Consider the following 15553-nt stretch of genomic DNA (forward strand, 5'->3'; position numbering starts at 1 on the left):
CAGAACCTATACCTGGGACTGTTACTATGGCCAGGAACCAGCACCTAGAAAGTTCATGGGCCATAGGGAAGAACCTACTACTATTACCCTGCTAAATGGTCATATGTAAAGCAATCCTAGTGACGTATCATTACACCATAAACTAAGGCATCTCTCAGTCCTCATCAGATAACACAGAGACAGCTGGTCAAGGTGCAGAGAATGAGACACTTCAGAATACTCAGTCCTAAATAGCACATACACACACACAAACACACACACACTAGGCTCATGAGAAGAGGGGGCAGAAAGATTTTTAAAAGCCACAGGTGGTGGCGGATAACTTATGAAGACACGTTTTCTGGATACAGGACACCAGTTGCAAAAATGAACTCATAGTGGTTGTGACTTCATGCACACGCCCTACACAAGTTCTACCCAGGCAAAATCCTAGCTATTGTTAATCAGCAGCTGCTGGGATACCAAGTGTCAGTTTTAGTTAATGGTGTGGCCCCTAGGATGTCAACCGTGCTCCAACTAAAGAGCATATGAAGAAGATGGAGACGTTGCTCAGTGGTTAAGAGCAGTGGCTGATCTTTCAGAGGACCTGGGTTGGATTTCCAGCACCCACAGGGCAGCTTGCAACTGTCTATAACTCCAGTTCTCCAGGATCCAATGCCGTCTTCTGGCCTCCAAAATCACAGCATGCACAGGCATGGAGCACAGACATACATACTTATGTTCAGGCAAAACACTTACATATATAAAATAAAAATAAAAGTTATAATTTCTTTGTTTGTCTTTTGAGAGAGGGTTTCTCTGTGTAGCTCTGGGTGCCCTTGAACTCACTGTAGATCAGGCTGGCTTTGAACTCAAGAGATCCACCTGCCTCTGTTTCCCAAGAACTAAGATTAAAAGTGTGTACCACTAGCTTAAATTTTATTTTTTTAAAAAAGTATATGGGTACCCAAACTCTAATTTTGCTTTTATTTTTTACAAATCCACTTTTATTTGTTTGCTTTTCATTAGCTTAAATCTAGGAAGGGTACAGCATAACACTGATTCTGTGTCCAATGGCCTTCTCAGGAATGTTGCTTCAGAATTTGGCACGAACCATGGCACTGTTTCCATGGGCCCGAGTTACTTTTCCCCAGGTCACTCTGGTTTTGTTTGGTTTGCCTCCAGGAGTCACTGTGTTGTTTTTTGCTTTATACACATAAGCACATCTCTTGCCTAAGTAGAATTCAGTTTCATCCGGGCATAAACACCTTCAATTTTAAGAAGAGCTCTGTGCTCTTCTGAAGGTTCTAAAGACCTTGCTTGTAGCCAGCAAAAATGGCCTTGCACCACAGCCTTCCAGACATAGTTGCATTTTGGAAGTCCTGTTCCCAGCAGGCCTGCAGAGGCACCAAGATGGCGGAAAGAGCTAGGGTTTTGGTTTTGGCTTTGGTTTTGGTTTGTTTGTTTGTTTGTTTGTTTTTAAGGACAGAGTTGGGTGAGTAGAAAAGCAAGGAGTGGACTGGAGTAAATATGACCAATATATATTGTATGAAATTCTCAAAAATAAAAATATATCCCTTGTATAACACACACACATTCATAATCTCATGTGTCCTTCAGAACTGTTAGTTTTAATGATCGATTTGAGCAGTGCAGAATCACCTGGGAGGTGAGTACCACTGAGGGATTATTTAGATCCAGTTGGTGTGTGGACATATTCGTAGGGCACAGTCTTAATTGCTGGATGTGACAGGTTTATCTGAAGTCCCCGCCACCTAGACTCTCCTGCAATTGTGGGCTGTAACTTGGAGCTGTGAGCTAAAACGGACTCCCGAGTCTTTCGTCGGGTGATTTTATCAGCACAGAAATGAAACTGGGACAGAAACCGAGAGCAAGAACAAGGGTGCGCTGCTGTGACAAACCTGACCGTGTGGATTTTAAGCTTTGGAACTGTGAGAGAAAGGTAGAAGCATTTGTTATGTCAGATGAGGAGAGCCATTAAGTGCTGGAAGAAGAGATTCATGGACTGTTCTTACGGGAGCTTGGAAGACAGCGGTGCCGAGAGAAACGCAGGCAGAAGAGGCCTGGCTCGTGACGCTGCAGAGGGGAACAAGGCCTGGCACCGAGACCGTCCCTGTGCTTTGCTGTCTGTGTTCTGAAAACCTAGTGAAGCTAAATTTAAAGCTAATGGACCAGCTTTTTTGGCAGGGGAAAATTTGGGTGGGAGAGCCTTCAGGCTGGAGCTGCAGGGGTGGCTGTAATGGATAGAGATCTGCAGCACTGTAGAGCATTCTTGGTCACTGTACCAATAACGTGCTTTCCTCGGGGTCGGCACACAGATTGATAAACACAGTTATGGCCGAAGGGGTTCAGCTACATCCCGAGGTGATGGCGGCGGAACTTGGTAATGTTCTGTGTGCCGGTTTTGGAGGTGTCAAAGATGCAAGATGGATGGCATCCTGGAGGATAGCTGGAGCAAAAGTCGCTGCAGAAAGGCTCTGGGAGGCCACGGCATGAAGATGTGCCAGTGAAGCCTCAGGTCCAATGGAGATACTAGGATATTAAAGATGCCAAGACTGTGGGATAGTCACCGAAAGGAGATACAGATGTGGAGCTGGCCTGAGCTTTCAAGGGAAGTTATGTGTGCTGCAAGTGGCAGAGCTGGCTGGGTGGAGCTACCCAAGCCCGCTGGAACCCAGAGGACTGTAGTGTGAGCACCAGGTGCTAGACTGCAGCTGTTCTTCATCCTGGGTTTGCAGGTGGTTGTGGCATGACTTTTCATTTTCTATGGCCTATTTTTCTTTCTGCTTGGAATAAGGATGTTTTCTCTGTTTATGACATACGGAAAGTATATAACTTGTTTTCAAAGATTATTGGTGACTTTTCAAGTTGACCTGTATTTTATGAGGTAAGCGTGAGACTTTGGGTAGAAAACTATGGCTTAGAGTAATATGTTTGCATGCCAAGTTCACAAAGGGTCAAGCTGTGACCATTACTTATTGTCAATGTGATACAATGTAGAACACCCGGGAAGACAGTCTCAATGAGGGAGTGTCTAGATCACACTCTCCTGTGGACATTTCTGGGGGCAGAGGGCGGGGCTGTGTTGACTGCCTTGATATGGAAGACCCAGCCTGAGTGTGGCCTCACTATGCCTTGGCGTGGAGCCCCAGTCTGTGTCAGTGTACAGTGAGCTGAGCAGCAGCTCTTTCTCTCCGCTGTTGACTACAGACATCAAGTTTCTGCTGCCTTGACTTCCCTGCTGTGATGGACTACAACCTGGAATTGAGATAAAATAAGCACTTTCTACTCCTAAGTTGCTTTTTGTCAATATATTCTGTCACAGTAACAGAAACAAAACGAGGACACGAGTGATCACAAAAAGATTTCCAAACAGCACATTTCCTTTGAGTTTCTGGAAACCAGGAGCTCCTACAACAAAGCAGAATGAAACCCAACACATCATGGATAGCCAACCAGTGACACCTATACTTGCCTCACAGGTAAAAATGATTTGGTTTGGGTGTATGCAAGAAAAAAAATGTCTTTGTTTTAAGAGTCTTTTAGGCACAGGGCAGACAGTGTGAGCATGAGGCGCAACAAAGAGTACATGAAGAAAACTGAGATGTGTCGCTGACGAAGGCAGCAGGCAATAAGACAGCAGCCATCTATGTAACACATAATAGCAACACTGGTGTTCTCAATTTGGGACAAGCACAGTTGTCACATACATATAAATACTAGCATAAATGCATTTTCTGTGTCTTCCCATTATATGAGACTTAGTATCATGAAGTACCTAAGTGACACAGCAGATGGTGTTATCTCATAATCCAAGATAAGATTTCTGTACAGCCCATAGCCTAGATTCTAAAACCTTTAAGATTAAAAAAAAAAAAAGACACAGCCAGACACGGTGGTACGTCCTGTAATCCCAGCACTCAGGGAGGCAGAGGCATGCAGATCTGGTCTACAAATTGAGGCCAGGATAGTCAAGGCTACACAGAGAAACCCTTTTTCAAAAACAAAAAGTAACAGCAACAACAACAACAGAGATACAGTAGCAGCTCTGGGTTCTACATGACACTACAGTAAGAGCATGCTACACAACGATCATGAAGAGCTCCCAAACAACTGCTCACTGTGCTCACTGAGAGACGCTAGGCAACGTCTGATGGCTCTACATAAAGGTAGCAAAGGCTTGGTTCAGGAAACAAGTTAGAGGAGAAAGAATATGATTTCCTGTGCATCTGTGAGAGTTTAGCCCAAATCCCAACCCTTTCACCAAGCTATCCTTAATTTTATAAATGCTTTTAAGCACTCATCAACCCACAGAAGTCATTACTAGTTGCCTATCTAATAATCTCCCAGATATAATCCTGTCTCAAACAAAGAAAAAAAAAAAAAAGAGAAAAATGGGGACGCTGGGGTACCTACCTGTTCCTGGAAGTGTGCCATCAACATTAGGAATCGGCGCAGGGGAAGAGGCCGGATGAGGAGACTCTAGCCAAAATCCCAGTTAAGGGACTGAATTAAGCAACTTATGGGATCTCCTGTATGTGGGCTTTTTTTTTTTGAGGTAACAATGCATCCTTACTGTTTAGTTACAAATTACATACATGCGCTCACGGACATTTATCTCCCTATTTTATGAATGAAACCAAGCTTTGTAGGGGTGCTAACTTTACTTCCCTGAACCCTGAAACTTAACCTGAGGTGAGATGCAGGCTCTGCACTCATCTGGAGTCCCTCCTCCCAGCACTTCCAGGTCGAAAGCAAACCCCACCATGAAGCCTCCTCTTTAATGCCGGCCTGCTTCGCTAACTCTAAACGCCGCCCTGGCTGCCTCATACGTCCCCATCTTGTCTATCATTTCCTGCCTCTTTCTTTCCATGTGTACCACCCTGAGAGGGATCACGGTCCCTAGCCAAGGAAGTGCAATGTCCTTTTGCGTCACCTGAATCCTGGAGCTTCCTTTCCCATTTCCTTTGTGTATTGTCTGTAGAAGTGACTGTAGAAGAAATGACAGAAATGGAGATAAAAGAAATTTAGAGCTGAGACACCACAGGAAAGGTAATTTAAAACAAAGCCCAAATCGATGCTTTTTAAGATTTATTTTTATTTTACGCGTATGAATGTTTTGCCTGCGTGTCTGTGTACCACCTGTGAGCCAGGTGCCCGTGAGGGGTGTGCCGACAGCGCCAGATCCCCTGGAGTTGGGAGTTACAGTTTCAGCATCATGTGGGTGCTGGGAACCAAGCACTAGTCCTCTGAAAGAGCATCAAGTGCTCTTAAATGCTGAGCCCTCTCTCTGGCCCTGTGCTCATTAGGTTTAACTGTCAACGTGACACAATCTAAACCACCTGTGGAGAGTCAAAGGGAAACACTGTCTAGATGAGGCTGGCCTGTGGCCGTGTCGGAGGGAGACCACCTTGGTTCTGTTCATAGATACACCCACCGTGGGCAGCACCATTCACCGGGTTCGAGTCTTGGATTGTATAAGAGAAAATGAGCTCAGTACTGGTAACCATGGCACACTCATGCTCCCTCTCCTCTCCTCCTCCTCCTCTCTCTTCTCCTTCTCTCTCCTCTCCTCCCCTCCCTCTCTTCTCTTCTCTTCTCTCTCTCTCTCTCTCTCCCTCTCCCTCTCCCTCTCTCTGCGCTTGTTTGTGGATGTGACGAGCTACTTCAAATTCCTGTTGCCTAGATTATACAACCTGGAATTATGCGCTAAAATAAGCCTTTTCCCACCTAAGTTGCTTTTGTCGGGATACTTTACCATGGCAACAGAAACAATACTAAGACACCTACATTTTGGAAGTTATAGACAAGACATGCCACCACCTGTTTTTATACTTCCCTATACTCACTGCCGGATCCGCTATACTGAAGAAGACAGTGGGGCAGAGTCTTAACAAATCAGATGTCGGCCACAGTCAGCAACTGCTGGAGAATGAGAGCTGACACGTCATGATGGCATTAGGACTTCGGGCTTACACCTTGCATCTTTTTATTACAAAATGCAGATGCTACTAGTAACATAGCTATCTCAATCATAACAGATTTCATCTGAGTGCTCTAAAGGATACTCTATCATGGGGCTGGAGAGATGTCTCAGTCATCTAGAACATGTGCTACTCTTGCAGAGGACTTGAGTTCAGTTCCCAGCATCCATGTCTGGAGGTTCAAAACTATCCGTAACTCTATTTCCAGGAAGGCCAGATGCTTCGGGCTTCCTGGAAAACCTGCACACACACACACACACACACACACACACACACACACACACGCACGCACGCACGCACGCACACACACATACAAGGGAATAAAGCTTTTATAAAAGAATCGTGATCAGTCTGGATACATTGGCCCGTGTCTGTGATCCAAGCACTCAGAAGGTTGAGGCAAGGGGATTGTGAGTTTATGGCAAGTTTGGACCCATGGACACATAGCTGCATTCCAAAACACAAAACAAAATTGATCCAAGTTGTGAAATTAATAATAAAATCTTGGGTTGGTTTTTAAATGTTAACATTCCTGAGGTTGCTAGCAAAAATTCACCATGGAGAGCCACCAGTAGGGACTCTCCAGGCCATCACAGGAAGCTAGCACAGCACCAAGGCTGGCCTTTGACTTCTGTCCTCCCCCCATGTGCAGGTCTCTAGGTCTTTCCTTTCAGACACCGTCACTCACTTTTGTTACAGCGCTGTTGACCGAACATGTAGCCCTGCACATGCCAGGCAAGTGCTCTCCACTGACCTCTGGCCCTAGAGCCCTTCTGATGAAATGGCCCAGCACTTACAAGGCTCATGACCCAGTGTAGCAATAAGTTCATAGTCGTGGAACTCATTCCAGATAGTAAAGTTCTCTCGTTCGTTAGATAACAGCAGAGCAGCAGAAACTTCTGTCAGGTTACCTGTATTCCATACATGGTAGAGAGCTGTAGTAGATGCTCAGATATTTAAATAAACACCAAATACTACAAAGAGCAACCAACATGGTTCTATTGAAAATGTCTTCAACTATGGCGTTCAAGGACAGCAATACAATATTTTCTTTACAAAGTGACGATTATAAAAATCTATAAATGCACAAATTCATTTCTAGGCTATTCTTCTCACATAGCCATGTCATCAAGGTACACTTCCTTTCCTTCTTTCCTGAGGTATTTCTGGGGTTTGGTTTTATTGTACTGCTGGATGCATTGCCTTTGATCATCCTTCCCTAAAATGATTCTTAAAACCTGCAAAATTTTTATTGCATAGGACACTATTCATGACAGAGACTGGGAACTGCAAATATGTCGCACTGGAACAAGTCTTACAAATATTTCATTTTAAGAATTTGTTACATACATTTTTTACAGTTTGTCTCTTTTTTTAAAAAAAAAAAATTGACCTTAGAGGTAAGAGCTAATTAAATACAATGAAGCATCTTAGGAATGTTAGATATGAGAAAGTCAGGTGAATGATACAAAGGAAAAAGCCATAATTCTTGCCGGCTATATATTGTATTGCATTCAAAAGCAACTGTACATGCTGTAATCAGTTCATAGTTAAGGATTTCTACTAATCTGTTTTGGGAGAGCAAATGTCTTTCAAGGTCTCAAGCTCCTCTATGAGCTTCTTGTTCTGAACTTCCAGCACTGCGACCCGGCTCTCCAGACACTTCACGTACTCCTTCTTTCGGCGTCGACACTCTTTAGCAGCTTCCCTGGAAAGAGTAGAAGCAGAAGGGCAAACAAACATATGTTGCATGCTATGGACACTAGAGCAAGCGTGGCAGTGTGAGGGGGCTGCAGTGCAACCCGCGGAACAGTACTCCCAATCACTCCCTAAACCAGATTGGATTCTTAAGCAAGGGTTAAGTGACCCATCTACAAGTCCACATGGCCGCCACGAGGACGCTGCATCGCCTGCCTCGGTTAGAGCTCACGGTAAACAAGGTCCAAGTCAAACACAGTCACTCTGCTTTATGGCAATAAAGATCTTTGAGGGCCTTGAGTTCCTCAATGAGGGTCTTGTTTTGGTTTTCAAGCACAGCCACACGGTTTTCAAGACATTTGACATATTCTTTCTTCTTCCTGCGACACTCCCGAGCAGCTTCCCTGGAACCAACACAAGGCAAATGACTACAGGAACAACCTCCAGGACACTCCAGAGTGGCTCCAGCAACATCTGCCCCCCCTTCTCCCCGTCAACAGCTGACTGACCTGAGAAAAGTCATACAAAGCCACACAACAAACTGAACAAAGCACATGCCGTATGTACAATGACAGACCAACTGAAGAGCACTGGCAGTTTTACCCAAATAGTGTTCTCTTGGGGCACCCATGCCACAGTGAAAATGACCCTCTGTGTCAATACACAACATCACGAGGACCACACACCCAGCAGAGTCCCCACTAAGTCACTCACAGAGCCTTTCCATCCTCTCAGTTAACTTCTGGGTGTCAAACACCACATGCTCATCACAATGAGAAAAATCTCACTTGATCAAAATGATTATAAGAATCCTATGAAATCTCAAATGCCAATATTGAACAGTTGTATGCTTTGAGATTAAATCTCAACAAAGCATAATCACAATTTCGAGAAACAGTTTTCTGAAAGAAAACACAACATAGATAAATTATAATAATGAATAAGACACATACATGTTTATAAACAAAAGTAAATTGGACACTGCTTGTGAAAATTAAAGAATGGAGTAACAGGACACAAAACTTAACAATGCAGACAATTTAAACCCACAGTATTAGAATGCCACAGTTACAACTATGAAAATAGCAGCAGGCGTGGTGGTATACATCTGTATGCCTGACACTTGGGAGCCAGCAGAATCAAAAGTACAAAGCCAGGGCTGGAGAGATCTGTGGTTAAGAACACAGGGTACTTTTTCAGAACCTAGAAGATTCCATCCCAAGTACCCACGTGATGGTTCACGACTGTCTATCACCCCAGTTGCAGGCACTCCAAAGCCCTCTCTGGTATCATGGCCACCAGACACACAAGTGGTACATAGTGTACAGACATACCTTCAGGCCGAACACCCACCCACACATATTTTTAAAATGTTTTTTAAAAGCTTAGGGCCAGCCTTAGCTACTTTATAAGCACAAGGCTAGTCTGGGGTGTATGGATGCCTGTCACAAATAAGTAAAAAACAAACAAACATACATTTGTTCTTTTGAAAAGGAAGCTCCTGGCTAACTGCAAAGAACTATGCTGTTCTCTAACACACGCATGGATGCACATTAAAGCTTATAGTGCTTTACGCACCCTGGGGGCAAAGACAGACTGACAAGCAACCAAATGACTGAAACTACAAAGATGTGTTAGTCTTTTTCATGCATGCTCCCACTAATCAATAACCAATACTGTCCCCAATTCCTCCCTCTCATTGTTTTCAGAGTGGGGCAGAGTGACAGGAAGAGGGTGAAGATGAAGAGCTCGGTGTGCCACACCTAACTCTTCTGATAAAGCTTTATTCGGGAGTGCTCAGTTCTCAGAAACTGTCCATCACTATGCTGAATTCACCAAGGTAATGTTGCATGTCTAAATACCAGTCTCGGCAATGCCAGTCGGCAATGCTATCCCCCGCCCGTGACGCACGCAGCACACCGGGCCAACCATGACGTGTGTGACACACCAGGCCAACTGTTGTATTTTTAGAAGAATTGACTCTCATGGAATGGATCTCTGTTTCCTCTATGCAAAGCAAGTCAGCAGAAAAGCAATGTTGAAATCCTGGTGGACTGCAGGAAAAGGAAAAAATCCTGTTTCCTAACCAAGAGTGATGTGTTCACCCTGTAATTTACCAAGTGCTAGACAACTGGGTAATGAAAAACTAAAACATGTAAAAGTAAATGGAGCCTTTCCATAATCTTAATGGTGCACAGGGGAAAGTGACAGCATGTCCAGGCACACATATCTGCCAGTTGGGGAATGTAACTCACTTCTCTTCCACCAAGAAATTGAAATTTATTTATAAATATCTATGTTTGCATCATTAAATATGTTAAATTCTAAATCTAGAAAGAAGATAGTCTTTCTCTACAAGCATTAAATGGAAGCTTAAATACATTGGGGTGGCAGTGTAGTCAGGTCTTAAGCTCTTGCTTACTGTAAATATCCACACTGTGCATCTTCAACTGTGTTTTTTAAAATATTTATTTATTTATTATGTATGCAGTGTCCCGCCATGTGTGCTTGCATGCCAGAAGAGGGTAGTAGGTCACATTATAGATGGTTGTGAGCCACCATGTGGTTGCTGGGAATTGAACTCAGGACCTCTGGAGGAGCAGTCAATACTCTTAATCTCCGAGCCATCTCTCCAGCCCTTCAACTATGTTTGCAATGTGACTAGAGTCAAAATGTCCTGAGCACAAAGCTTTGGTGATCACACAAGTGGCTGGCACATTCCTAGGCATTCTCAGCTGTGGAAAACACCTGTTTCTTCTATTAATAGTTAGCTCAGTTTGCAGGCTTGCATTTGACCAAATCCATCCTCAGCCTGGAGAAGAAACTTCAAGGCAGGAAGAGGGTGAAGAGCAAGGTGCGCACACCCGTACCACCAGCACTCAGGGGGTTAAGGAGGGAGGAGAAGCACACATTTGAGGCCAGCCTGGTCTACATAATCTCAAAGCTGAAGTCAAACTAAACAGGAAATGGTGCAGGCTACAAAGGAATCAAAGCTACTGCTGGCCAGTGTATCTGTTATCGATGTCAGCCAACACCTGAGCTTGCTTGTGCTCACTGTAATGCCTGCCTCCTGTCAGTGAAGTCCAGCCTGAAGCTTCACACTGAGCTCCTTTTGAGGTGACCTTGGAGTAAGGACAGAGGAAGGCTCTGAGAGAAAGAGCTGCCAGACAGCATGGCCTACTTCTGGCTCCTCTGGTTCTATGACCTTGGCCAACCTGCCTTTTAATCATTTCCAATTCCAGCTCTTCATCTACAGAATGAGGCTAGAACCGCTCTGTGCTCATGGGAACTGTGAAAGACTTAAGGAAACTGGAGGAACAAGTGCTTGAAACTTACTAAGCAAATGCTGAGTCACCCAAGAGCCATCTGCTGCTGCTTTTCTCTTGTGTGGCTCTGATGCTGACCCTGGTAGGCTAAATAATGCTCCTCAGAATCCCTTACAGCAGGGACCTATTTCTAGCTAATGAAATGTACATAAAAGCTGTCAGAAACGTCTTCTAGAAAAAAAAAATCTTTGGAAGAAACCAACTGAGCCAGCTGCACTCTGACCACAGCCATCCTCCACTCTTCCTGTCTGACAGCACCTGCAGCCACAGCAGCCATCCTGTTGTCATGACAATAAACTGTACATACTGAAGATGCAGCAGCAAGGAGTGCTCTGGTCCCTGGGGATACCATGACCTTTTTTCTGCCTGTATATACCTCTGTATCTACCATAAAGATAAAAAATTTGACTATATGTTTTAGCCTCTATTTCCCTTGGTTACTTGTAGCCCAAATATATGGTAATTGTTAATTACATATTATAAATACAGGTGTGTGCCATTACTTAAGAATTAACAAAGCAGCCATAACACAAAATCTTACTCGTGTATGTATGTGTGTGTGCACACTTGTCTGTGTACATGCCTGTGTGTGTGTATGTGCATACATGTGTGTACTAAGAATGTGGGTACCAGGGGAGGCCAATAGAGTACCAGATCCCCTGGAACTAACGTTAGAAGCAGTTTTAAGCAGTCTGACATGCATGCTGGAAACCAAACTTAGGAGCAGCAAGTGCTCTTGACCTCTGAGCTACCTCTCCAGCCACTCCTGCTGGTTTGTTGTATGGTTTTTGTTGTTCTTTGTGGTTTTGTTTCTGTTTTTTGTTTTTTGGGTTTTGTTTGTTTGTTTCTTGAGTTGGTTTCTCTATGTAACCTTGCCTGTGCTGGAACCCACTATGTGGACCAGGCTAGCCTTGAACTCAGAGATCTGCCTGTCTTTGCCTCCCATGGGCTGGGATGAAAAGTATAGGTCACCACACCCAGCCCTATTTTTATGTGTATAGCTGTTTTGCCAGAATTTATGTCTGGGTACCATATGCATGCCTGGTGCCTGTGGAGGCCAGGAGAGGGTACCAGTTGCCTAAGAAATGGAGTTACAGGCAGTTATGAATTATCATATGGGAGCTGGGAAACCCAAGGTCTGCTGCAAGAACAGCAAGTGCTCTTAACTGCTAATCCATCTCTCCAAGCCTTACTTTTATTTTTTAAGTTTGTGTGTGTGTGTGTGTGTGTGTGTGTAAGCACATGCCTGTATAGGTGCCTTTGGAGAACAGAAGAGGGGCTTGGAGTTACAAGGTACTGTGAGCCACCAGATATGCTTGATGGGAACAGAACTCAGGTCCTCTGCATGAACACTATATACTCTTAACTGCTGACTCATCTCCCTAGCTCCCAAATTGTCATTTAAAGAATCACTAATGTAGCTGGGCCTGGTGGTTCACGCCTGTAATCCCAGCACTCAGGGAAGCAGAGACAGGCAGATTGCTGTGAGTTGGAGGCCAGCCTGGTCTACAAAGAGAGTCCAGGACAGCCAAGGTTATACAGAGAAACCTTGTCTCAAAACAAACAAACAAACAAAAAACACTAATGCAGTGAATTCAACAACCTAAGTCCAGACGTGGAACCACCATTTCCAGGAGCAAGATGAGCTAAGAACTGAGTTTCTGGGATTCAGCAGCCACAGTCTTAGATTAATTAGGTGGAAAACATCTAATAAGACTGTGTCTAAGACCACAGGTCTGCTTTTGCTCATAGACAAGGAAAGTAGCTGACCCTGCCCAATGTGCTTTGTTTGTTTGCAATAAGGATATAATTTAACACTGAGGAATAGATGACAAAACATACTGGGAAACACTTAGAAAACTCTGTTCATTTGAAGAGCAAACTAAGTTCATTCTACATAATAACTAAAAAATTAATATGCAAGTCATATAAATAAAATATTATTTAAGTTTGCTTTTATATGATGTGCCAATGCCTAAACAATGACACAGAGCTATGGAACAATAGTGAGAGATGTGGTGGTACTCAAGAGCCTGACTCATAACACAAGAGGCAGAAGATGAGAGAGACCACAAGCACACTTATTATAACACTGCCATTGTCCATATGGCAGGGGCACGAGCAATTTTTGTTATTTTATTTATACTCTACTAGAACTTGTCAAAAGAGCATGTCCTTATTGTAATGTAGTAAAAACTATACAAAATAGCTAAAATAATAAAATAAAGAACAATGCTTTAAGATTTAAATTTATTTTACTAATAAAGAAGCTAAAAAATCAGAGTCAGAGATGTAGCTCACTGTTCACCTAGCATGCCCTAGGACCTAGGCTCTATCCACAATGCCAATCTAATGGGGGAAGGGCAAAAAATTTACTTGCCAGAGTACTATTTCACAAAATATATAAAACCAGCTTTAGTTTTAATCAAGAATCTAATAATATTGTTTTTAAAAACATACCTTTTAATATCCCTTACAATATGAAAGAATGTATTTCCTGCTTAGAAAACATTAATAACCAGAACTTGCCAGAAGACAAAGTATCCTCATGGGCAGAGCATAAGCACACACAAGAAGCCACACAACACTTAACCTGAGAAGCAGCTTAGCAAAGGTACACTAACTACGAGCCCCACAGTGGCAGCTGCTTCCCATGGTGGCTCTAGGTTGCCCAGGGCTTTACCTGTTTTTCATCAGCCTCAGCTCCCTCTTACGAGTTGCTTCCTCTGCTAGTTGCTGGGGACTGTGCAGACTTCCTGGTGAGGCAGCCATCACCACACCTTGTGGCAAAGCAGTAGTAGGAGCCCGGATCTGGTAAGTCGGCATGTCACCTGTGGCAGCTGCAAGGGAACACGGTATTACAAGCTCATATCACCAAGTCACTAGCTAATATTCTACACAAAATTAACCTAGAAATGGGATACTTTGTACATGTCAGTGGAGATTGTTTTGTAGAGGTAAAAAATGATTGTTCTTAGTATTATAGGGGCCTTAAATAGAGAACATTATTTAGCAAATTAGAATATTACAAATACTCTAGCCTGTTCCCAACATTTTAGAAAATATCTTAGCACATTTTAGACCTCTTTTTATCACAGGCTAAAGCCAATAGGCTACTGTAGTTGATACAGTTCAGTTAGCCTGCATCAGTGGTGTGCTGGTAGCCGTAGGGAACTCTTCTTTGGGTACAGAAGTGGGAACCCTGCTCTGCAGAGCCTGATGAGTTCCACAGCAAAAAGTCTCACTGTGGCAAGTTCAAGGACACCAGAATGACCTCCTTCAACACCAAGCTGGGAAGAGACGCACTCACAAATGGGAATGGCCTGAAGGTCACTAGAAGTGCTCAGCGTTTGAGGACCACTGCTGCTTTTGGTGGAATCTATTTAAATGTGTGAACATATATGTACACTGATAAGTGTTAATCCCAGCTATTTTCACAACCAGCTCACAAGGGTCCTGAATGTTAACAACTGGCTCTAGCAAGGCAGGAGGAGGCAACTCCAGTGTCACCATGAATACTTTAAGTAGGACATGGCCACCCTCTGAATGCTCCACCTGGGACTTCCCTGTGCCTACACCTGAAACAGATAGTCAAAGCCTTTCGATTACAAAAACAAGAAAAAGAAAAGGCTAAAACAAGGGAAAGAATCTAACTGGCTATAGATTTAGTTGACAATAACAGGAAAAAGGGGAAGAAAAAAACCCAGTAAAGTTCTTAAACTACCTTCTTGAGGTAAGTCCTAAATTTATTTTCATGACAGCTGCAAACACTGTACACGTGGACATCTCATCAGATGTGCAAATTTTAAATATTTAAGAAGAAAATAATGTATAAAGCAACATGGCAGGCTCTTATTCTGTCGGTCATCTTGTAAAAGGAAGTAAGAGCTGTAATAGGGGCCACAGTCCTCCTGCTTTTCTTTACCCACAGCTAGGGAAGGAGGTTATAGGTCAGTAAAGGCTCAAACAATGGCACAGCCGGGGGCTTCCTGAGCTTTCTACAGAAGGCAACACAATAACCAGGGACAAAGGAGAAGCTGCAGGGCCTTGCACTTGTTTAGCTGGCAGCTTGAAGGCACACCTGCTTCCAGCTGTTCTTTGAAACTGCTCACAAGCAAGTGTAAAAACAATACTAGAAATGTGCAGAGAGGGTAAGAGAGAGTTCTGCAGCTGCCATGCCCCTAAATACAGATACTTCTTTTCTAAGAGGAAGGCAGGAAAGCGAAGAAGCAACAGTTGCAGTGTACTCCCCAGTATTGTATACATCTGTTACTGTCTATAATATGAGTGAGAACAGAATGTAAAAAGGCTACTTTAAGGGCATCCTTTTAATTTTTTAAGGGAAGTGGGGCAGAGACACTTCACAGATGCAATGGATACCAAAAACAGTGTTAAAACAAAAACCAACAAAACCTTTCTGTCTGCAGAAGCCACAGCTCCTTGGAGAGCCAGACTTGGCAGCATGAAGGACAAGGGCAACCCCAAATTGGGCCCTGTTCAAAGCTGCTGGACAGAGACTCAGTTGTTTCGCCTCTACAGGAGATG

At 43.6% G+C, this 15553-nt stretch overlaps 1 protein-coding gene, 1 long non-coding RNA gene and 1 pseudogene across 20 annotated transcripts in view; all 3 read right to left on the reverse strand.

Moving 5' to 3' along the window:
* Nucleotides 1-432: 432 nt before the first annotated feature.
* LOC311597715 (large ribosomal subunit protein eL33-like) lies at nt 433-1380 on the reverse strand (annotated as a pseudogene). Its single transcript has one exon. The product of its transcript is annotated as a large ribosomal subunit protein eL33-like (transcript).
* Nucleotides 1381-3388: 2008 nt separating this feature from the next.
* On the reverse strand, nt 3389-5750 carry LOC311597719. Its single transcript, XR_014779329.1, has 3 exons — nt 5731-5750; nt 4937-4990; nt 3389-3411 (listed from the first exon to the last, which is right to left on the reverse strand). It is a non-coding gene; the product is annotated as an uncharacterized lncRNA (long non-coding RNA).
* Nucleotides 5751-6959: 1209 nt separating this feature from the next.
* CREM (cAMP responsive element modulator) overlaps nt 6960-15553 on the reverse strand; it is an 81566-nt gene continuing 72972 nt past the window's right edge. For 15 of the 18 annotated variants that reach the window (XM_084782004.1, XM_084781993.1, XM_084782009.1 and 12 more), the window contains 2 exons: nt 13692-13848; nt 7556-8086 (listed from right to left, as the gene is read on the reverse strand). In XM_084782004.1, the coding sequence (XP_084638130.1) occupies nt 7942-8086; nt 13692-13848 (302 nt within the window). In that variant the 3' untranslated portion in view covers nt 7556-7941. Of the gene's footprint in view, nt 8087-13691; nt 13849-15553 lie in introns of all 18 variants that reach the window. The other 3 variants (XM_084782003.1, XM_084781994.1, XM_084781997.1) reach the window with 1 other exon arrangement.

Source organism: Acomys minous (genome assembly GCF_964271855.1).
Source record: "Acomys minous genome assembly, chromosome: 5".
NCBI classification, from domain to species: Eukaryota; Metazoa; Chordata; class Mammalia; order Rodentia; family Muridae; genus Acomys; species Acomys minous.